This window comes from Hyphopichia burtonii (assembly GCF_001661395.1).
Source record: "Hyphopichia burtonii NRRL Y-1933 unplaced genomic scaffold HYPBUscaffold_4, whole genome shotgun sequence".
Taxonomy (NCBI): Eukaryota; Fungi; Ascomycota; class Pichiomycetes; order Serinales; family Debaryomycetaceae; genus Hyphopichia; species Hyphopichia burtonii.
This window is the reverse complement of record NW_017963731.1, coordinates 982792-1004329: the sequence shown is the minus strand read 5'-3', so window position 1 is coordinate 1004329 and position 21538 is coordinate 982792. Positions and strand designations below refer to the sequence as shown.

The 21538-nt window shown below is 36.0% G+C and overlaps 10 protein-coding genes across 10 annotated transcripts; 4 read left to right on the top strand and 6 right to left on the bottom strand.

The window, feature by feature from the left end:
* Nucleotides 1-793: 793 nt before the first annotated feature.
* On the bottom strand, nucleotides 794-1927 carry HYPBUDRAFT_110141 (uncharacterized protein; the record flags this gene model as incomplete). The annotated part of the gene is made up of 1 exon (XM_020218748.1): nucleotides 794-1927. The coding sequence occupies one exon, from the start codon at nucleotides 1925-1927 to the stop codon at nucleotides 794-796; it is 1134 nt and encodes a 377-aa protein (XP_020076328.1).
* A 515-nt stretch (nucleotides 1928-2442) lies between these two features.
* HYPBUDRAFT_153122 (putative N(6)-L-threonylcarbamoyladenine synthase) lies at nucleotides 2443-4312 on the top strand. Its single transcript, XM_020221382.1, has one exon. It carries the CDS (start codon nucleotides 2603-2605, stop codon nucleotides 3899-3901), a length of 1299 nt encoding a protein of 432 aa, XP_020076327.1. The 5' UTR covers nucleotides 2443-2602; the 3' UTR covers nucleotides 3902-4312.
* On the bottom strand, nucleotides 3943-5245 carry HYPBUDRAFT_153121 (Smc5-Smc6 complex subunit). The gene has a single exon (XM_020221381.1). The coding sequence runs from the start codon at nucleotides 5200-5202 to the stop codon at nucleotides 4030-4032; it is 1173 nt and encodes a 390-aa protein (XP_020076326.1). The 5' UTR covers nucleotides 5203-5245; the 3' UTR covers nucleotides 3943-4029.
* Nucleotides 5246-5428: 183 nt separating this feature from the next.
* Nucleotides 5429-7729, top strand: MLH1 (mismatch repair ATPase; the record flags this gene model as incomplete). Its single annotated transcript, XM_020218679.1, has 2 exons — nucleotides 5429-6828; nucleotides 6898-7729. 2 exons carry the CDS (start codon nucleotides 5429-5431, stop codon nucleotides 7727-7729), a joined length of 2232 nt encoding a protein of 743 aa, XP_020076325.1.
* Nucleotides 7730-8091: 362 nt separating this feature from the next.
* HYPBUDRAFT_162102 (uncharacterized protein) lies at nucleotides 8092-11239 on the top strand (the record flags this gene model as incomplete). Its single annotated transcript, XM_020222556.1, has 1 exon — nucleotides 8092-11239. Exon 1 carries the CDS (start codon nucleotides 8384-8386, stop codon nucleotides 11237-11239), a length of 2856 nt encoding a protein of 951 aa, XP_020076324.1. The 5' UTR covers nucleotides 8092-8383.
* A 444-nt stretch (nucleotides 11240-11683) lies between these two features.
* HYPBUDRAFT_153120 (uncharacterized protein) lies at nucleotides 11684-12395 on the top strand. The gene has a single exon (XM_020221380.1). The coding sequence runs from the start codon at nucleotides 11714-11716 to the stop codon at nucleotides 12314-12316; it is 603 nt and encodes a 200-aa protein (XP_020076323.1). The 5' UTR covers nucleotides 11684-11713; the 3' UTR covers nucleotides 12317-12395.
* HYPBUDRAFT_6537 (uncharacterized protein) lies at nucleotides 12394-13833 on the bottom strand (the record flags this gene model as incomplete). Its single annotated transcript, XM_020223584.1, has 1 exon — nucleotides 12394-13833. The coding sequence occupies one exon, from the start codon at nucleotides 13831-13833 to the stop codon at nucleotides 12394-12396; it is 1440 nt and encodes a 479-aa protein (XP_020076322.1).
* A 1534-nt stretch (nucleotides 13834-15367) lies between these two features.
* ZCF21 (Zcf21p) lies at nucleotides 15368-17330 on the bottom strand. Its single transcript, XM_020221379.1, has one exon. The coding sequence runs from the start codon at nucleotides 17213-17215 to the stop codon at nucleotides 15500-15502; it is 1716 nt and encodes a 571-aa protein (XP_020076321.1). The 5' UTR covers nucleotides 17216-17330; the 3' UTR covers nucleotides 15368-15499.
* A 196-nt stretch (nucleotides 17331-17526) lies between these two features.
* Nucleotides 17527-17967, bottom strand: HYPBUDRAFT_209369 (uncharacterized protein). Its single transcript, XM_020223060.1, has one exon. It carries the CDS (start codon nucleotides 17808-17810, stop codon nucleotides 17574-17576), a length of 237 nt encoding a protein of 78 aa, XP_020076320.1. The 5' UTR covers nucleotides 17811-17967; the 3' UTR covers nucleotides 17527-17573.
* A 695-nt stretch (nucleotides 17968-18662) lies between these two features.
* HYPBUDRAFT_153117 (uncharacterized protein) lies at nucleotides 18663-21482 on the bottom strand. The gene has a single exon (XM_020221378.1). It carries the CDS (start codon nucleotides 21254-21256, stop codon nucleotides 18995-18997), a length of 2262 nt encoding a protein of 753 aa, XP_020076319.1. The 5' UTR covers nucleotides 21257-21482; the 3' UTR covers nucleotides 18663-18994.
* Nucleotides 21483-21538: the final 56 nt, after the last annotated feature.

Below are 21538 nucleotides of genomic sequence, written 5' to 3'. Positions count from 1 at the left end.
GAGATGATGAGCTTGGTGGATATAGTTTCCAGAAGGGAGCATGTCACTTTTGAGAGCTTGTTTGGAAGAATGGTGAATATAAGCGGAATAAACTTATGCACAATATAAGATGAGGCGAATGAAGGCGAATTAAGGTTACGTACAACACAAGATAAGGCAAAAGGAAAATTAATGAAAGTTATATACAACTCAAGATGCCGGAGGTTCTCCACATTTTTATTTTAGCCTATTTGATCATTGGAAGGTATTCTGTGTTTCACATGAATCAAGTAAAGTCAAGGGATTTCCTCGAAATGGTAAGTTAATCAACTGTGGTGGAAAGTACTTGCGCCTGGGAAGGGTGATCAGTGGAGTAAAGATCCTGCAAACGCATCCTAAGCACAAAATAAATACTGCGAAGATGTAAAAGTAATCTATATTCAGTTAAGCTGATTTATATGAGTCTAATTAAGAAAGTAATATGTACAGAAGAAGCGAAGATTTAGGTTATTCAATAAATATGTAAGCATGTCATGGGCTCCTAGCGAAAGCACACTGCCTGCGATGTCAGGATTTAAAGATTTGGATTGTGATAATCCCAATTTTTTTTTGTTTTTGTATATATCTCATCATTAATAATAAGTCATAAACATGGAAAGTAAAAAAGGCAAAGGCCAAAAAAGCACGGATAAGGTCATGAAATATATATGGGACGATAGTCGGTATCACCCTATTATTAAAAGAGTATTGAAGCAGTAATACCCAATTATTAAAATGCACTTGTGGAAATGTTTGTTAGTACAGGCTCAGGGATTCAAAAAGCTGATGAATCGATACCATCAGGGAAGTAGGTATCGAATTTTTTCAAGGAAACTTGATACAATAACAACATTATGGAGCTCTGTATACCAGTCCAAATGAAACGAGGACCGACTCCGGAAAACATTCCTAAGATACCTTCATTTTTGTAAATGGAACCTAGGGCTTTAATGGTGGAGGATTTATTTAGTAATTTGGTAATGAAATTAGTGGTTGTTTTCACATTTTGAGTTTGTGGTATACTACTATTACCAGCAGACGAGTCTACAGTAGCAGTTTGAATACGAGTTTTGATCACATCCAAAGGAGTTGTTAAAGTCCCGGCAACACCACCAGCAGCGGCCCCAACAAACAATTCCAAAGGAATAGCCAAGTCACTAGATTGATTATAATAGATTGCCAATTGTCTGAAACGTTCATAAAATGCAAATTGAAGTGCACTAAACGGTAAATCTCTAAAGAGGGTTTCTTTATACCCAAAAGCAAATGTAGAAGTACCTTCAGTTTTGAATATAGTGGTGATTGCATTTCCTAAACCTTTATAATTATAACCACATCCTTTAGTGTAAGGGTTATTATACTTACCTTGTAATTGTAATCTTGTTTTCAAAACTTCAGAAGGAACATAGAATATACTAGATGCCATATCACCTAATACCCCTGCAATAAAGTACGACACAGTTTCATTCATATTATAATCATTGATAAATCTTCTCTTAGTATATTCATAAGTACCAAAAAATGCCGCTGTAGAAGGTAAAGACCCAAGAATAGCAGGTGTATAACCTCCATAGAGACCTCGGAAAAATCCTTCTTCCTTAAAAATGGTGAGGTACGCTGGAATCATATTCTTATACTTTGGATTGAACAGCAATCCTTGTTGTCGAGTCTTGACCGTGTCTAATGAATGCATTGAAGAGTCACCAACAACTCCTCCTAGTCCACCGGCTAGCATACAATTGATTATCGGAGATACTTTTTGCGATATGGTTTCATTTTCAGGGGACTTTATTGGATCAGAAGGTGATGATGGTGATGATGGGGATGACGGTGCCGAAGTCAGGCCCTGGTGATCATTGCGGGGTGAAAAGCTAAACGGTATAGTCTGGGTTGTATAAGATTGTGTCATAATGCAGGAGTTAAGTAATGAATATATAACTGAAAAAATATGTCTAGAAGGAATGAATTATGCTAATATTAGCCTAAATGAATGAAAATTTTTGTTCTATAGCAGATAAAGTAGATCTCATCAAACTCAAGTGCTCGATTTACCAGGGGTTGCAGTTCTATGAGTTTAAGCTTATCTTTATTTCCCTGGTTCAACTAAAGGCAAAGACCTTGAAATCTTGATATTTCTTGGATTATTCTTTCGTTTTACGAAAAATTAAAGATGCTGAGAAGAAACTTTACTGATTCTAATGAACCTCAATGTTGTAGATTGCGCTATCCAAGTAGGTTTGAGATTCAACCGTTAACAAACTAGCTGAAATCCTGAAAATTTTTTTTTTCTAAAGTAGTTTTTTTCGTGCTAAAATGTTATTTGATGAAAATTATCAAAACAGTAACTAATGTGCAGTATTCTCAGAAGCGAAGACCTTTAAATTTTCAAAAGCAATGGCTACAAGTGACTTATACCCGAAGAAAGGTTCTTCTAAGATCAAAAAGACAGTTTGAATGCGTGGTGCTTGATAGCCAGTCGAATAAAGTTTTAAGAGTATTGTTTGAAACCCCGTTTCCACAAGTATAAAGTCAATTTCCCAGGAACCAGTATCTGATAAAGGATTATTCAGCATAGAATGATATAATGTGGAAGTACGCGTCGAAATTACATAGTCGCCGTTTGGCTGGTCCTTTAGTTCGCCATTATAGGGTTCTTGCGATTGAATCATCTTGCGACGATTCTTGTGTGGCCTTGCTTGACAAATATCTGGCCCATGATCCACCAAAAATAATTGGCCAATCCAAAAGCACTCTTAACTCAGCAAAAGAGGGTGGCATTATACCCACGGCTGCCCATGAGTTCCATCAGATGGCATTAGCGGACTTGGTTCAAGGATTCTGCGCTGAACATAACTTGAATTCCAACAGTCCTCCAGATTTAATCTGTTGTACTAGAGGACCAGGTATGGTGGGTTCTCTTAGTGCAGGTATTCAAACAGCTAAGGGGCTATCCATTGCCTGGAACAGACCATTGATTGGAGTACATCACATGCTTGGTCATGTCCTAACGGCGATTTTGCCAAAGACAAGCCAACCTGATCTAGCTCCACCAAGATATCCTTATTTGAGTCTATTGTGCAGTGGAGGTCACACCATGCTTGTCTTACTGAAATCCATAACCGATCATAAGATTCTCATTAATACTTCGGATATAGCTGCTGGAGATTCGATAGATAAGTGTGCCCGTGTGTTGGGAATAGAAGGTAACATGAGAGGGAAAGAACTCGAGACATATGTTGCAAATATTCCGGAAGAACTCAAGGCTAAATTCTCTAAAATAAATACCAGTTCGGCTGATAATGAGTTTAAGCTACAAATGAGATTACCTTTGAAAGGTCCCAGTCACTTAAAAGTTCCTGACGTAGTTGAATTTGTATTCTCCCAGTTTCAAAGTACTCTCCAAAGATTCAAAGAGGTTAATTTTCCTGACCAGAATATTGATGAAGTCACAAAACAGTTTGTTGCATACAAGATCCAAGAGACTATTTTTGATCATCTCATTGATCGGATCAATATTTCCTTCTTTAAACATGGCTTATCTAAAAATGGTGATGGTGAACTAGCAGGGGTCAGAGACTTTATCTGCTCTGGTGGTGTTGCTGCAAATCAAACTTTAAGGAAAAAACTATCCGAAAATTTAACGTATGACGCCAATCTTCAGTTATCTCCAGATGATATGGTATTTCATTTTCCTGATATAGCATTGTGTACAGATAATGCTGTGATGATAGGAACCGCAGGGATCGAGATATTAGAAAACTTGAAAGTGAAGTCAGATTTAAAATTTTTACCTATTAGAAGATGGCCAATGAATGAACTTCTCGACGTCGATGGCTGGGTTGTTGTATCAGATGCAGAGTTCCATGAGATCAGAAAATTTTAGGTTCGTGTACATATTCGTGTAAATAGGTTGTATAATGATATAAATGAATTTGGAAAAATTAAAAATACATAGAAAAAGAAGTAAAGAATATAAAATGCTAAAGAAATGACAGAGTGAAAATAAAATAATCAAATGCTTTGGGTGTCACTCTCGTCGTCATCACTTCCTCTATCAAGAACCTGTGAAGAACCATTGTGAAGATCTTCAGCTTCATCTGATTGTTCAAAATTAGCTTCGTCATCACTGGGGATTACATCTGCCTCAGTCTCCCGGTGCCCCAAAAAGCTTTCGGTGATATCGAATGTACGAATCAATCCTTCCCAAGTCTGGTAGTCAAATGTAGCTATATGATGTGTCTTATTTTTTGATGAGGTGCTAGCTTCTTCTGCTTCACGGATGCTACAAATCTTGATCATCGGTATCCCATCTTTATTCTTCGTGAGCTTGACTTTCCCATCTCTTATGAGGAAACTTGTGAAGAAAAGGTTTTCCACTGATTGGGAAAATGATCTTGGATCAATGAAAAACTTGAAAAAATTATACTCTTCGCCCCCCGACTTTTCATTGAATGTTCTATAAACCAGACGAACCATATCTGAAGTGCTTTTTTCTGTGTCAACGTTCAAGTCACTTGCCTGAACCAGTCTAGCAGTAGTGAGAGGTCCCTTTCCAGTATCATCTATATTCTTTTGCCTTGCAACCGGTCTTTTCCTTTCAGTAGCCAATGGCCCATTCAAGAAGTCAATTGAAACAGGACGGTTACTTTGCGAAAAGTATAATGCACCCAATTTCATCCAATTATAGGAATTAAATATATCTGCCTGTCCGGTAACAGGTGTTTCCGCTTCTTCGTCCTCTTCGTTCATGTAATTCTGCACGTCTGTTCCACTCACTTCTTCGGGATTCATATATACCTTCAAACATTTGAGAAACTCCTTTTCATTCAAAGAAATACCGACGTCCCCAAACTTGATATTCTTAGCATTGATAGCAGCGAGTTTGGAGGAATCGTGTAATGCCTCGGCATCCATAAGTTGGACTCTAGTATCTCTATTCTTCTCTAATTGCACCATATTATAAATACTCTCCAATTGATTCAACTGCTCTAGGATCAACTCAGTAGCCTCACCCTTCTCGGCCATACTATTACCAGACTGAAGCTTATTTCTAAGCCGTTCATATTTACTAGAAAATTGATTTCTTGTAGTCTTCAGGATCCGTGATTTGGTTCGTTGAGTTCTCTCTTCGCTAGAGTACTGCGGACTATCTTCAGAGGATATGTTTTGATTTGGGAATGCCATTTTGAATGCAAGGTCCGGAGGTGGCGAAATTAATCAATAAAAGAATCAACGAAAGATCAGTAAAGCATCAAAAGATAGATAAAGCATCAAAACATTGAAATAACATCAGAAACTAACTCACTCACACGTCCGTCGCAAAAAAAAATAAAAAAAGTCAAAAATCCATGTAGCGCGTCCTCTTGATCTCTTGGTAGACCTGTTAGCATAATACTATAGCAGTGACGCCATGGTGGATCTAAATGAGTCTGGTGAGGGAGCGCAAATCAAGGCATTGGACTTGTCTGTGGTGAATAAAATTGCTGCCGGAGAGATCATTATTCAACCTGCCAATGCTTTAAAAGAATTACTTGAGAATTCGATTGATGCTAAATCCACGATGATTGACATACAGGTCAAAGATGGGGGCCTAAAGCTACTTCACATAACGGATAATGGTAAGGGTATTCATAAGAATGATCTACATCTTCTTTGTGAGCGATTTGCAACATCTAAGCTTTCGAAGTTTGAAGACTTGGAAAGCATTGCAACATATGGGTTCAGGGGTGAAGCATTGGCAAGTATATCACATATTTCCCGATTATCTGTTGTTACCAAGACAGCTACATCTCCTTTAGCATACAAGGCATTTTATTCCAATGGAAAACTAGCAACGTCTAGTTTTAAAGCTGGCTCTGATAAAAGCGTGGAGCCTAAGCCAATTGCTGGGAAAGATGGGACTCAAATAATTGTGGAAAATCTATTTTATAATGTGCCATCGAGGCTCAAAGCTTTTAGGTCTAAGAATGATGAGTTCGCTAAGATTCTAGATGTCATAGGAAGATATGCTGTTCATGCGGGCGGTGTAGGGTTTAGTTGTAAGAAGTTTGGTGAATCTCACCAAGTTCTCTCTACTAGGCCTCAGTTAAACTTGAAGGAGAGAATAAGGGTTGTGTTTGGCACGGCTGTTGCAAACGAGCTAATCGACGTGATACTTGATGGTGATGAAAAAGATGAAGATGCCGAAAAAAGTTATAAGGACGAATATGGTCTTATAAAAGTTTCCGGCGCAGTGACCAACTCTAATTTCAATAATAAGAAAAGAATTCAACCAGTATTTTTCATTAACCATAGGTTAGTGTCTTGTGACCCCTTGAAGAGAGCATTATCTTCCATCTATCAGTTTTTCTTACCTAAAGGGAACCAACCGTTTATATATTTGAGTTTGGAAATAAGTCCTCAAAATCTTGATGTTAATGTTCATCCAACCAAACGAGAAGTTAGATTTTTGAATGAAGAAGAAATAATAGATATAATATGTGCTAAAGTTCATAAAGTTTTATCAAATATTGACAGCTCGAGAAAGTTTAAAGCTCAAGGGGTACTTTTTGATCAATCTGACTCTAAAAGACTGATTGATGAGTCTATAAGCTTACAAGCAACAAAGAAATACCGTCAAGAGAATAAATTAGTTCGGGTGGATGCTCTGCAAGCCAAATTGAATCAATATCTTCTGAATCAGAGTGAAAATAACTATCAGAAGCAAATGACAGAAGAATTTACGGAATCAAAATGGAAGCAAGATTATACATCGGAAACAGCTAATCAATCCGAAAAGTCAGAAATTTCCAACGATAACCCCAATGGATTGTTTATTGACGACCAGGAGACACCGGAAAAACAAGCTCGTGATAGTTGTATACTGGGATCTGAAGAAAGTTCTAAATCGGTAAAATCTGTGGCCGAGATAGAATATCAAGTCACCGACAAGGAAAGGGTCGTGGTTAATTTTGGCAGTATTTTGGATCTCAAAGAAGAAGTAAAGTCCCAGTTACACCGACCATTAACAAATATTTTCAACAACTCAGTGTATGTAGGAATTGTGGACGAAACTAAACGACTCTGCTGCTTTCAGTACGATGTCAAGCTCTTCCTCTGCGATTATGCAGCAGTGCTTAATGAGTTCTACTATCAGATGGCATTGTCAGAGTTTATGAACTACGGGATCTACCAGTTGGATGAACCTGTTCTGATTGAAGATATTTTGGGTCCGATTTACAAGCATCATGGTGATTTGGTTCCAATACAGAATATCAAGGAAAAATTTATCGAAATGAGAGAGATGTTTAAAGAGTATTTTGAAATTGGACTTGAGATAAACGAAGATGATCAACTCATACTTGTGTCTCTACCGTTGATCATGCGAGATATAATCCCCAGCTTGAGTAAACTTCCCTTTTTCATTTATCGTTTAGGAAGCAGTGAAAACATCAATTTCCAAGATGAAAAACTGACATTTCAATCAATCCTAAAAGAAATTGCCCTACTCTACATTCCTGAAAGCATTTCGTCTGATGACGACAATTCTGAAACCAATGCAAATGAACTGAAAAGCTTAAACAATAATAAACGAGACCAATTGAATAATCAACTAGAACATCTTGTGTTTCCCATGATCAAACGTCGGTTCTTAGCAACCAAAAATCTCCTTCGTGATGTTGTGCAGATTGCAGACCTCCCCGGTCTATACAAAGTTTTCGAAAGGTGTTAGCTACATATATACGTCTAATGATTCTTTTTATGTTGAATAAATGCAAAAGCTTATGTCCAACTGCCAAAGACTGATTTTTTCACACGCGTTCATAATATACCTTATACCGTGGAAGTCATTCATCGTATTCCTCCAAAAAATAGATTTAAAATTCCCTGTAGACAGAACCCTTTGAAGCTCCACTTGTATTAACCGACATCCAACAAGGGAAATTTTGTCCATTTTCACGAAATCTCCAGTTGTAGTAACCATTCTGTAGAAGATTTTCGTTTGTCCTGCGTTTTGGGTTTTGGTTCGCTCGATAAAAACTCAGAAATTTTTACCAAAGAAGTAGAATTTTGTTGAGGTAAACAATAAAGAAGACACAATTGAGTGTCCAAGTAGTTGAAACCCACTTCTTTTCATTGCAATCGACCAGGTCAGATCTTCTTGAAGCCACTACATAGGCCTTACAAAGCTTCACACGTTCAATTCGACTTATAAAGGTACAGTTGACACTATATATTTGCTGATTGAAGTAATCTTAGGTTTGTCGAAATAAAAGTCTTCGTGTTCATCCAGAGTATTTCAGAAGGGAATAATTTGAAAGATTTACGTCTTATTTCCACGGTTAAAGTACTAAGTGAATAGTTGGAAGATTTGCCTTTGATTAAGATGTTGATTGAAAGTTCAATTCATGAACAGTATATCAAGACATTGAATCTCGGTTGTTTCCCGAGATCAATATTAGAATTTCAAGAATCACAAGAGTTCTTCCCGCAAATAGTCTTTATTGATTATCAGTTACAGTTATTAATCCAAAACGAGTTTAATGGTCTTGAGTTATTGCCGGCAAGTGCATTTGAAGCTTCAGGTAATGGATCACCTAGGGAAAAATTGGCCCAATTGATTAATTATGCTCATTCTATAAGTGCCAATTATAATACTGCAAGCAAGGCATACGAGGAACGTTTGTACTATAATGTGGTATTGGCCCAGTTATTTTATCTTAACTCGGAGTTTGATGAAATGCACAGCTTACTCAGCTCTATGGATGTTTCTGCAACCCATCATTCTGATAACGTAAATGTGAAAGATTTCATCACCTATTTGAGAGTCAGATACAATGTATTAATTGGATTGACTAATGTGGAAGATTCTCATAAATTATGGATTGAGTATTTATTTCATTATCCAAAGCATTTTGAAAAATCTAGTATTGCTGCAAATCATTGGGTGGATATCATTTTCCATAAAGTGGTCAGTTTCATAACTCGTGATGCACATACTCCACTTTCATTTCAGGATTTAAGACTGCAAAAATTCGGTGATAACGTTAGTACTCTTATTTCATTGAGTAGTTTTTTGATGAGAGAAGAAAATAGGAGGTTTATCACTAGTAGTTTCAAAAATGACTACTCCACTTTCTTGACTTCAGAAGTCGAAGCTCGTATAAGTCAAAAAGATGAGTTTCCATACGCTACCGACGTGATTCGTGTTCATGACGATTTTATTAACACTTTGTATGAAAGTTTAAGTCATGTTCCTAGCCATTATAAATTGATATCACCTACATTATCAAAAAAATTTCTTATTAGTCTGTTTTCTAAGACCTATCAAAGTCAAATTGTTGCATCTAACTATATTAAGATATTGATAGAGCTCAATGAATACGATGAAGCATTAGCTGCTTTCAAAACATACATTAGTTATATCGAAAAGGATCAAGAACAACACGGTGGCCATATGAATAACTTGCTTTCTGTTATCGATACCTATTCTGTTTGTATCTTGAATTTCAACCCAATCAACTCATTTATTCCAAGAATTAAAAGCCCTAAAAAATTCAAATATACCACTGAAGATCAAGTTTTATCATCATTGTCTCAATTCATCACTCAACTCAATGCATACTTGCACGAATTGACAAATATAGCCGATTTATGTTATGATGATGTATTAACTGATTTCGCATCACAAAAATTATCATTTTTATATCATAAGTATAATTTCAATGTTTTGGCTAACGATCACTCTGAATTCATTCAATTAATTTCAAAGGCTTGGTTTGCTTTAGGCCACTATTATTACTATTTATCAACCTACCAAACTCCTAACTTAGAAAGCTTGGAAAAGAATACTAATCAAGTTTTGAAATTCTACAAAAACAGTTTAATCGTTAATTCTACTGGGAATGTTACTTACTTATTCAATTATGCGTTGGCTTTAGCATACAATCGTCATTTACAACCTTCGGTTAAATTATGTAAGTTTATTTTGAAGAAATATCCTGAAAGCTTTAAAACATGGAATTTATTAGTCTTGTTGTTGACTTCTTTGGAAAATTATAATCCTGATTTTGTTAAACACAAAACTAAACCTGGTGCTACTGCTCACAATGGTAATGGATCTGCTTTAAATAAATCGCCCATTAATGGATCTGCAACTTTAAATGGCAACGGAGCGGCACCACCAAGTTTGAAAGAAGTTGAAAAATTCATTAATAACGCATTGAATATTGCGGGTATTTTCATTGTAAAAAACCGTAAGAATGACATCAAATTAACAATTGAAACTAAATTCGAGATTTTACAATTAAAATTAACTCAATTGGCCGTTTGGGAACAACTCTATGGAGTTCAGTATATTTTGGATTATTTACCAGAAGTGTTCATCTTATTCCATGAATTATTTGATGAAGTAATCATTGAAAAAATTGAAGCGCCTGAGCCTTCGGAATCAGACTTTGATGCTAGACCTAATGCTAGATGGTCCCACAGACCAAGTTTCATTGATCCAAATCCAAACTCAACTAATGACTCAAATGTGGTACTTCTGATTGAGAAACAGATTGCAAAAGATAGAATTAAGAAGATGTCCAAGGCAGGTACTACCAATCAAACTACAGAACCCCAAACTGTGATCAGACAAAAACCAAAAGAGGCTGATCTCAAAGACCCATTGAAATTAAGGTTGTATATATTGGAAAAAAAGATTCTTCAAGAAATCTGGTTATGGACAAGTAGGATCTACCTTAAGATTGGCTTAAATGAAGATGCTGAACAGTGTATTGTGGAAGCAGAAAATGTGCATGAACCAAACATTAAAACTTTCACCCATTTAGGTCTCTTAACCTCCAAGAGCAGGAAGTTCTTATCATTACAAGAATTCGAAAGATCCTTGGAAATATTATCTTCAGAAGATCAACAATATAACAAGAGAGACTATGGTATTACTCTTTTAGGTGTCTGTAGATTATTCATCATTGATGATAAGATAGACAATTCCTTATTTACATCTAGCAAAGATTTCAATGCTGCAATCATTAGATTGAAAAACTTATTAGAACATTTCAGCCAATGTTGGCCATATGGTTTCAATAATTCTGAATTATGGTATTACTTGGGTATAATTTATGAAAAGCTTGATGATAAAATTCTTTTAGCCAAGAGCTTATGGAAATGTGTCGAATTAGAAGATTTCAGACCCGTAAGAGGTTTTGAAGTTTGTGAGGAGTTTGGTTATTACTAGGCTATTTTATTACTATACTTACAAGTTTGTTACAAGTTTCACTTCTTTTAATAATATTATTTCATTCATTTTTGCTCCCACATTCTGTGGTCCACATAATTGATTTGGTTTCCCTCTTTTTATATTGAAAATTACATTTATAATAATGATTAATCAAATTTTGTAAAGCTGCAAAAATTCCTCTCTCCACTTGTATTCTGTAGATAAGTTAGCCCATATTTTGCGATATCGTGACTTTAAGGAAAAGCACATTCATTAGATGCTACTGCCAACCACCAAGAGGTCGAAGGATCAATATCATGACTTTCAAGTTGATCCATCAATGGTATATGAAGGTAAAAACTGCGATATCGGCCTAAAATGATGTTGTGCGAGGACTCAAAAAAAAAAAAAAGCTAATGAAAACGTAAAAAAATTTTCCATCTTCAACAGCTCAACTACCATTTATAATCAGTTGAGAGACATTAAAGAAGCATGACAGAAATAGCCCCAAGACCAATAACTTATTGCGGAGTGTGTTCGTATCCCCCAGAATACTGTGAGTTTGGGTTATCATTCAAGAAATGTAAAGAATGGTTGGAAGATAATCATCAAGAGCTTTTCCAAAAATTATACAGCGATGATGCATTAGCCAATGCCACTTCAACTTTATCATTAGAGAAGGAAGAGCAGATCTCTAAAGACTTAGAAAAGAAACAAGCCAGAGAAGAGAAGAAACAAGAAAGAGAATTACAAAAGAAGTTATCATCAAAGGTCACTATCAAGAGAATTGAAAGAAATAGAAGAAAACATATTATTTCAATTAGTGGATTAGAAGTTTTCAATATTGATATGAAGAAATTACTGAAAACATTTGCATCTAAGTTTGCCACTGGTGCGTCAGTCATCAAGAATGCAGAAAAGAAGGAAGAAATTTTAGTTCAAGGTGACGTTAGTGATGATGCCAAAGAATATATTGAAAAATTATTAGAAGAAAAGGGATTAAATGAAGTTAAAGTTGAACAAATAGATGAAAAGAAAAAGGTTAAGAAGGCACAACCACCACCCCCACAACCACAACCATCTGGAAGTACCTAGTTATGATTGATGATTACACTAATGATTTTGTAACATAAATAGATAAATATACAAAATTTGAAGAGACAAAAGAATAGTTAATCATACTTATCTTTGAAAACCCAAGAAGTACCAACTTCTTGATTTACCCCAGCTTTAATCAAGACTCTATATAATTGAGCTATTCTTCGTTTAGTGTTAAACTTATTAGTTTTTGATTTTTTGCCTAGTTTATTTAGAGTTTTAAATTTATTACCAAAGCCAAAACCATCAGTCATACCCAATATGGCCAAGTTACCACTATCATTGTCTTTAGTTAAATGGCAATTAATTTCCCAGAGATTAACTGCAACGTCATATTCATTATGAACTTGATAATATTCACCTAAATTATGTAAACTTATCCCCAAGGCAAAGTTATTATTTTTATTTAGGAAAGTCTTAAACATTGATTTTTCTTTATCATTGAATTCATTCACCAAATTATCGAAATATTTTTCATCATTTAATTTTTTAATAGCAAAAGAGAATCTTGCCGCTTTTCTAAAATAGGTTAAGATCAATTCATTATCATAATTATTATCAATGGTATCATCTTTGTTATAGGATAATAACCAATTTCCAAACATGGCTTGAGCTAAGGGAATACTAAACCCATCATGATTAGCGAAATCTTTAAAAATTTGAAATAATTTTGAAGAATTTAAATTTTGTTGATTAACTGAGTATAAATCCAAGACTTCATCAAAGTTATTTAAATCATTAATTAATTTTTTCAAAGATTGGCTATAATTAATGTTAATGATATCTTCATGGTTCAAATTGTTTTTGAATATTAACTCTCCTGATTCTAATTGATTATAGAAAAGATATTGCATCAAGTATTCATTGGATGGATATATTTTTTTCAATAAGTCTCCGTATAAGTAAATTTCACAAATTTCATACCAATTTAAATTCAACGTTTGCTTAGATGAATAGCTATAATAATCTTCATTCAATTTATTATTAATATAATTAAAATATCTTTGATTACTTAAATTATCAGAATAAATATTAAAATTTTCAATATTTTTATGACCATGAGCGTTTGAAAATAATGTTTTAAACTTATTTTGCTTTAAAGCGTATTTTCTTTGTTCTTCTTCATATTGTTTTTCAAATTGAACTGAAAGTGATAATGGTAAATTACCGTTTTGTTCATTTGCATTCACTGCTAAATTTACTTTATTAACTTCATCATCTTGAGAAACATCACTAACTGCAGAAAATACTGAATTCGAGCTAGAAGCACACGAATGGACCGAGCTTCTAGATGAGTTTAATCTTAATCCATTATGATTTCCTTCAATTGGTTGAGTCCTGTTCATATTAGAAGTATTTTCACTAATTATGTTGATTTGGGGTAAGTTCCCATTAGTTTCATATCTTAAATTCGAAGGTTGTCGCTCCTGTAACTTGGGTAATGACTGCTGACTTGGATTCATGTAATTATCAAGTAATGATGAATTATAAACTGATGATGATGTACTTTCCATCGTAGAATATTTATGCGTAGTAAATTTACTCGTATGCTTAAAATATATGCTTACTCAAATATGCTAAGCTAAATGTACTTCACTGTATGTACTTCACCGTATGTACTGTCACTGTATAAGCGTAATAATGTAGCGATGTCAAAATGGAGAGTGGTATCAGTTATTTAAGAATTGAAAAAACACAACAAAAAATCACGGTCAATCAAAATAACCGTTATAAGCCATGCTTTCTCGTAACAGAATCAAAAACTACATCAAAACTGCCCCTAATAACTACCCGGGCCCCTTAACAAGCAACTAACCGACCATAGCCATGCTGTCAAGCATAACAACTACCAAGAACTAATTAAATTGACTCGACCCAGTGCTAGCTACTGCTGGAATACGATTTGATTGATTCGTGTAATCCGTTCCGCTTTCGACCTTTTGGTAGCTTCAGCCGTTACGTCACAAAAACACCTCCGTACATACACCCACACCCACACCCGTACATTTCGAATGTGCCTGGTGTTCACACACCTAGTCTCTTTCTATTCGGTTAATACACTACACTAGAATTAGTAGTAGGATTATTATTGTTAGTACACTGTTTTATTGCAATCTATTATATCTTTCTTATATATACCTATCGAAACTTATAGTCAATTTAATTATTATCTTATTAGAATATATCTTTACTTATATTTAAGTATTTATAAAAAAACTCATCCTTGTCAAGATCGATAGTAAACTATTTATCATACCTACTAGATTATTAAGTAGTGAAAGTATACCTTATACAAAAAAAGGTTGCTAGTGATATTTCTACGCGTACTTACCAATAATACGAATAGTTCTCTGCACACCGGTACATTTCAATTTCTCAGGCCCGTGCACCGGTTTTTTTTTTTTTTTGCTTATTTTTTTTTCCCAACTTTTTATTTTTTAAGCGACGCTTATTTTTGCCCCCCTCCCCAAAGAAAAAGCTAAAAAATAAAAAGGCAACCGTTTTTCCAGATTTACGAGCGGATCGGCGGTTTATTCTTTTTTTTCGAGGGGAGCAGCGGGACCAAAATCACAGCCGTCTGGTGCAGGTGGTGGGAGGTAGCCGGTAGGACTACCGCTCCATTACACCTGCTAGCGGTGGCCAGCAAGGAGCTGGGCCAGAAGTAGAGGATCCGAAAATATACGCTCGTATAATTTGCATTACTGATTGGGACGAGTCAAACCGTAAATGCTCCGTGGCGCAGGCGATGAAAAAGCAATGAAATTTCGGAATGAATTACTTACGTGTTCTAAAAAGTTAAAGGTTTATTATTTTTCCAAGTGGTGGACAGGAGAGCAAACAGAATAAACTAAACAAATACAATAAGGGCTTTTATTGGATAATAGAAGTTAGTTTCTGCAAAAAAGTCTAAAACTAAACAAAACAAGCAGATAAAATAAGTAGATAAAATAATCGGACGAAGTAAAGGGATGAGGAAAATAACAAGGAAGAAAGCAAGTCCGGAAAAATTTTGAATAGACATTACATTAAGACATTAAAAAATAAGCTGAAAATATTACTGTAATAAAACTAAATTGTAACCAAAAAAAAAAAAATTTGTCTAGATAATATTTTTACGAAAATTGAACATAAACAAACAAGGTCTATTCTTAGTTGTAGAACTGAAAGATGAATTAACTGTTAACTTAAAAGTTTTGAAATTTTTGGGACTTTATCGCCCTCGCTGGTCTCGAGGTTAACGGTAGGGACTGTAGTTTGGGTCTTTAATGGCGGAGGAGAGTTGCCAACCTTTAGTGATTTTATTGGTGGTAATCTAATATCTCCGTCATTCAAACTATCGGGGCTTTCCAGTTTATTAATTTCTGGAAGTGGTGCGGTAACTTCTGGTGATGTAGTTGAGGTTAATTGAGGTTTGATAGGTGGTAGAAGCGGTGACACTTCCAGACTTCTTTTGGAGGAGCTGGCAGCAGAATCAATGACCATATGGCCCGAGGAGTCATCATTGGGGCTTCCAATACTTGGTAAAGTATTAAATGAAGGATTTCTTGAAATTGCCAGTAAATTAGGACTATTACGATTTGAAAATGACATGGAGTTAGTGGTTGAATTAGGCGATAAAGATGTAGCCAGTACTGGAGGAACACTGAGATTTGTTGAGCTTATTGGAGGTAAAGTCACAGAGTTTGATTTTGGATCGGTGTTGATTGAAATTGATTTCGAGTCGTTGTTAAGTGATGATTTGGAATCGGTATTGATTGAAATCGATGGCGGGCTATGATTATTCAATGACGTAGTTGATTTCGATAACATATTTGGTGATTTCATCAATCCGTCGCTGGAAGCTGATTTTGCCAAAGGTATTGATGATGTAGATTGCGAAGCCATGGTGTTCATTGGCGGGGTTATAATACTGGCATTGGTGACGGGGACGGTATTGGGAGTAAGTCCGTTTGCTGAACCAACTGATGGAGTAGGAACGGGAGCCAGGGCTGGAGCTGGAGGCGCAGATGTAGTGGTCGAAACAGGGCCTTGAGTAGGGTTAAGGTAGACTTGGGATGAAGGTTGGGGTATTATTTGAGAATAAGGACCTGCTGGTTGTATTGATACTAAGGGACCATAAGGCGATTGAATAATATGGGTAGTAGTTTGTTGGGAAGGGTGAATGATTGGATATGGAACAGCAGCGAATTGGCCTTGAGCATGAAGTTGAGCTTGAGCTTGAGCATTTGCCTGAGCTTGAGCTTGAGCTTGGGCATGGGCTTGAGCCTGAGCTTGGGCTTGAGCAGCGGCCACAGTATAATAATCTAGAGGGTTTGTAGTAGAAGTTAAACCATTTGGAGGGGAGGTAGATTGATTCACCACCACTGGAACCCCCATAGGTAAAGGAACTTGATTTGTGGGTAAATGATTAGTTTGATTTAATTGAGGAGAATTATTTGAAGAATTTGAATTATTTGATTGTTGTTCATTTGAATCCGGATGATCTTGTAAACGGTCTTGTCTTGAATTTTGATTGAACTGAGCCATTCTCAAAGCTTCTCTAGCTGGAGCATCAAGATTTAAATAAGCACAATGTAATTTACCTCTTAAACAATTCAAGCAAGAGGGTAGATTTTCGTCACATTTAATTCTTCTTTTCTTACAAGTTCCACAACCTAAATGAGAATTACGATGTTTTCTTCTTGAATTTTTCCTCTTTTTTTGAATTGAAGAGTCGGATGCACTTGTTTCTCCAGTGTTTGGTAACGACATCATGGAATTATTAAGATTATTGACTGGAGTGGAAGATTGGGAGGAGTTATTATCGGGAGTAGGAGAGTTTGACATTGAACCATCGTTATTTTCCTTACGAGTAGGAGGAACCGGATTTTTCAACGCAGAATTGAAAATGTCCATTTTGAATTGGTAAAGAAGTACTAGAGTGAATTCATAAAATTTAAATAACCTTGGCCGAAGTAGTCAAAAGAAAATAAGAACAAAAAAAAAAAATTAATTAAAAAGAGTATGTAAAAAAAAAATATATATATCAAAAAATATAGAACAGAAAATATCAAACAAGAATAACTAAAATTATTTTAACTAAAATTGCCCAAAAAATAGCCAGTGATTCATTTAATAGTCAGATTTAAAATAAACCAAAAACCAAAAAAAAAAAGGTATAGCAAAAGAAACAGCAAAAAAGTCAATCTTTAAAAGAAAAAGAAAAGAGGAAATCGTTTGTTTAAGTCGTAGTTATTGAAATTTAAAAGCATGTTCAGAATAAGATTGACTCCGGGAATTTACAACAACATGTATAACAAAGGGCACAAGTACAATGTGGGAACTTGAAATCAATTTTAGGGTATGGTATGAGCCTTTTTAGAAGGGAACAAAAAAACGCTAAGGGAAAAAGAAACGAAGTCAACCAGTGCAAAGGGTTAACAGTATGAGACAACAAAGTTAATCCAAACAAGACATACATACAACAACACATACAATACATACAACACATACATACAACAACACATACAACACATACAACACATACAACACATGCAAACAATCATAGAGCTAACAAAGGTAGAAGTGCACTTGATAGCGCAATGGCGGACAAAGAAATTTAGTGAGTATCGAAAGATGCGAAAATATGAGCGTTGGACTAGTACACCAACCTTTCAACTTTCAAGTGCACCAAGTACATCGGGTGAAATATAAGAGAAACGGGCAGCTCATCAAAACATTCACCAGATCATCCTCATAACACCGTCGAGTAAAGAGGCAGTGGAACCGTCTAGCGTCGCGCTAGCCGACAGGAAGAATCTCTAGATGGTGCGGGACCTGGAGCAGAAGGAGCAAGATTTGACAGCCGCCGTTATTCCCTCGTGTCAAACTGCAATTTGCTGCTGGAGAGTCGTTTCTGTTTGGCCTTGCTTTAGTTACCCACTTGTTTCGGTATTGTTCCTGTCTGTTGCTGTCGATGCGTTTTTGCAGGTTAAGCCATCTGACGTCGTAAATTTACTGGCCCACCGATGGTGTCTAACCGCAGGAAAAAAACATCGTTTTTTCCCACACGACATTAACCCCGGAACACAACCTGCCCGTAATGGGAATCAGCAACCATCGAGGTGAAATTTCAAGATTGTAAAGGGTATCGTAAATGTGCTTTGCATTGCTAGGTTATTCGTTTCAGTAGTTGTTGTGTTGACCTGTTGATTAACCTTCATAACCATACAATACGACTGGATTAGCTGGGGCCGGTTTGTGTTTTGACACAGCCTTAATTTACGGTACAAACAAATTACTAACAAACCAAAAAAAAAACAAAAAAAAATTACTAACAAACCAAAAAAAAAACAAAAAAAAGGCAGGAAAAAAGGCAGGAAAAAAAAAAGAATACGGAACGTACACCCTGTTTGTACCTGAATCAACCTCAAAGGGGCAATGTAGTCTATTAACGGTGATCGAATTTCATCGTCTTACGCTATTACTCGGGAACTCCTTGTTTTCTCCATCGCTGGGTAGGTGTGGCAGTCGCTGTTGGCTGTGGGGACCATCAGGGAACAAAATCTTCGGGTATTCTGATACCTGGCTAAAACAATCTATCGTATTAAACTCTACTGACATAGCCTACTCGTATTTATCGTATTTTCTCTAGAAATATACATCCGTACATTTATCCGGCTGCACCCATCAACACTATTCTCTTCCCATACGTTTTTTCCACCACTTCTTGATATCTTTCCGGTGGATATCCTCCATGAAAAGCTCGTCGTCGTGGTCCTCTTCCTGGGTGGTATTGTAGTCGGCTTCTTCGTCGGGGAGTCCGTGTAAGTCCACTGATTTCTGCAGTTTTTTCATGTCAATAGTCCAATTATCCTTTTTGGTGATTTGATATTTACTACCTAAATTTAAATCTTTAGCCACGATTTCTCGAGTTCTTGCTAAGCTTTCGATATCCGCCACTCGTTCGATGGTGTCTTGTAATAACTCGTCGAAATGGGGTTGCAGGGCAATCTCATGAAACGCTCTCATCATGGGGACACTATCGGCCCGGACTCTCAGTTCGCTATCTAAAGTAAAGATGTTTAAGTTATCGTATTGTTGAATATAATCAGCCCGGGTCATGATTTGTCTTGCTCTCCATAATGGTAACTCGGGTAAATGATGATTTAGTTCATTACCCTCATTTTGATTAATGATTAAAGAATTGGCCCGTTGTCTATCCATTTCAACAAATTCTCGCATTAATAACATACAACTACTACTGAACTTACCACTTTCCATAACATCATCATCCATATTAGACCCCAACAATCCACATTGGTTCAATAGCCAGGTTTTCTCCCGATCAATGATCTCGTGGCTGGCCCGAATAATATCCTTGTGGCGAGCCACTTGACTAATGTGCTGCGGACGGCCCCCAATCAAATTGTAAATCTGATTACATTGATCATCACTCAATTTCAATTGCGGGAATTGGGTCGATGGGAAAAACTTCTCCCTTATAAACTTGAGCGCTTTCAAGGTTTCTCCCCGATTAAAATCTCGTACGTTGATTAATTCTAATCTTGTTCCTAATCTTTTCAATTTTTCGTAAACCCAATAATCATCACTATTGAAGATCATAGTAACCAACCCGGATCCACTGAGGCTTTCGGCTTTTTGTTGTAACAACTCAATTAACTTGATTCCTTCTTCATTCTCTTTGATTAAATGACTATTGTTAATTATCATCACTAATGGTCGCGAATTCTTACCAACATCCATCTTTCTCTTAATTGCCAACTCCTCTAACTTACTAAAGGCCCTTTCAATATCTAGTAATGCAGTAGTATCTCTGGGTCCTCGTATACTAAATAATGACCCAATATAATCTTCACTATATGCAAAATTTAAAGCTTTCCCTAACCTTATTCTGAAAATCTCAGGATCAGCATGGGCATCAAATATAGCTACATTCTGTCCATCAATTCGTTTCATGCTTTCTAATAATAAGGTGGTTTTACCGGTTCCCTTCTCTCCAACCATCAAATAGTAGCGTCCACTGATTTTCCCGCTAACTATATCATCCAATAATTCCTGTTGTGGTCTTTGCACCCAATACTTACTAATGTTTTCATCCTCATGAACATAGGTCCTCTTATGGATGGCTAATTGATACGCAGGATCTCCTTTCTCAAATGCTTCGTCAATCTTATCCAATACATGCTGATTATAAAACTTATGATACAAGATCCCAGCTACCCCTAATATTGCAACCGATGAAAATGTTATCCCAATAGTCTCAAGACATTTGAATAAAAATCGATTGAACTTAGATATAGTCTCTTTCAATTTATCCTGAAATGTGTCTTCGTGTTCTTCTTCATATTCCTCTTCCTGTTTCTCTTCTTCCTTTTTTCTTTCTTCCTCCTCCTTTCTCTTCTTCTCTTCTTCATTCTTTTCTTGCTCCTTCTTCTCTTCCTCCTTCTTCTTGTCAGCATCATTATCATTGTTGTTATTATTATTGTTATTATTAGTATTATTATTATTGTTGTTGTTGTTGTTGTTGTTATCACCTACTTCATCACGCTGAGATCTGACCCGGGCCTTGGCTGCCTCTTTGACCCCAACATACTCGTCTCGGGTGTCCACAGGCTTTGCGTCCGTGGTAGCAACGGCCTTCTTCAATGGAATCGTATCTTCTTTGCTTTGGAATTCTTGATCCTCTTTTTCCTTATCTTCATTCTTCTGCTCAACTTTCTTCTTTTCTCGAATAAGCTTCTTCTTCTGCTTAGTCAACTTCTTGTTCTCCTCTTCTAATTCATCGTTCTGAACCTCTTCAAGAACATCGAATGGCAATAATGGATTAAGGAATCGCGGTGGGGTGGTATGGAAAAGTATAATTCTTGATTTTGCAACTCGGGGAATTGACCTGTTCAATCTAGGAATAGACCCCAACAAACCTCTTCTTATCATTATTGATGACGTCTGACCTGTCTGGTGTTATACTCTACTAAGAATGGGCACATTGGGCTCAATTATATGATCATCACCTTTTGCGTTGATTCAGTTGTTTTTCTTATTTTGAGTTCGCAGAATCTAACACGAATTCCGTTGTCTGTGGAATTTTATCAAGTCTCGTTAAACATTGCATTTGTCACTTCACTGTCTAGCTCAAAAAAAGGCAAAATATCTTCTTGCACAAATCTACAACATATTGGCGATTCAAATTCATTGGCATGTATTGATATGTCAAAT

Excerpts from the sequence above, each read along its gene's own strand:
- HYPBUDRAFT_153122 (XM_020221382.1), top strand. The coding sequence starts at position 2,603 with ATGTGGAAGTACGCGTCGAAATTACATAGTCGCCGTTTGGCTGGTCCT.
- HYPBUDRAFT_153121 (XM_020221381.1), bottom strand. The coding sequence starts at position 5,202 with ATGGCATTCCCAAATCAAAACATATCCTCTGAAGATAGTCCGCAGTAC.
- HYPBUDRAFT_153120 (XM_020221380.1), top strand. The coding sequence starts at position 11,714 with ATGACAGAAATAGCCCCAAGACCAATAACTTATTGCGGAGTGTGTTCG.
- ZCF21 (XM_020221379.1), bottom strand. The coding sequence starts at position 17,215 with ATGGACATTTTCAATTCTGCGTTGAAAAATCCGGTTCCTCCTACTCGT.
- HYPBUDRAFT_209369 (XM_020223060.1), bottom strand. The coding sequence starts at position 17,810 with ATGTGTTGTATGTATTGTATGTGTTGTTGTATGTATGTCTTGTTTGGA.
- HYPBUDRAFT_153117 (XM_020221378.1), bottom strand. The coding sequence starts at position 21,256 with ATGATAAGAAGAGGTTTGTTGGGGTCTATTCCTAGATTGAACAGGTCA.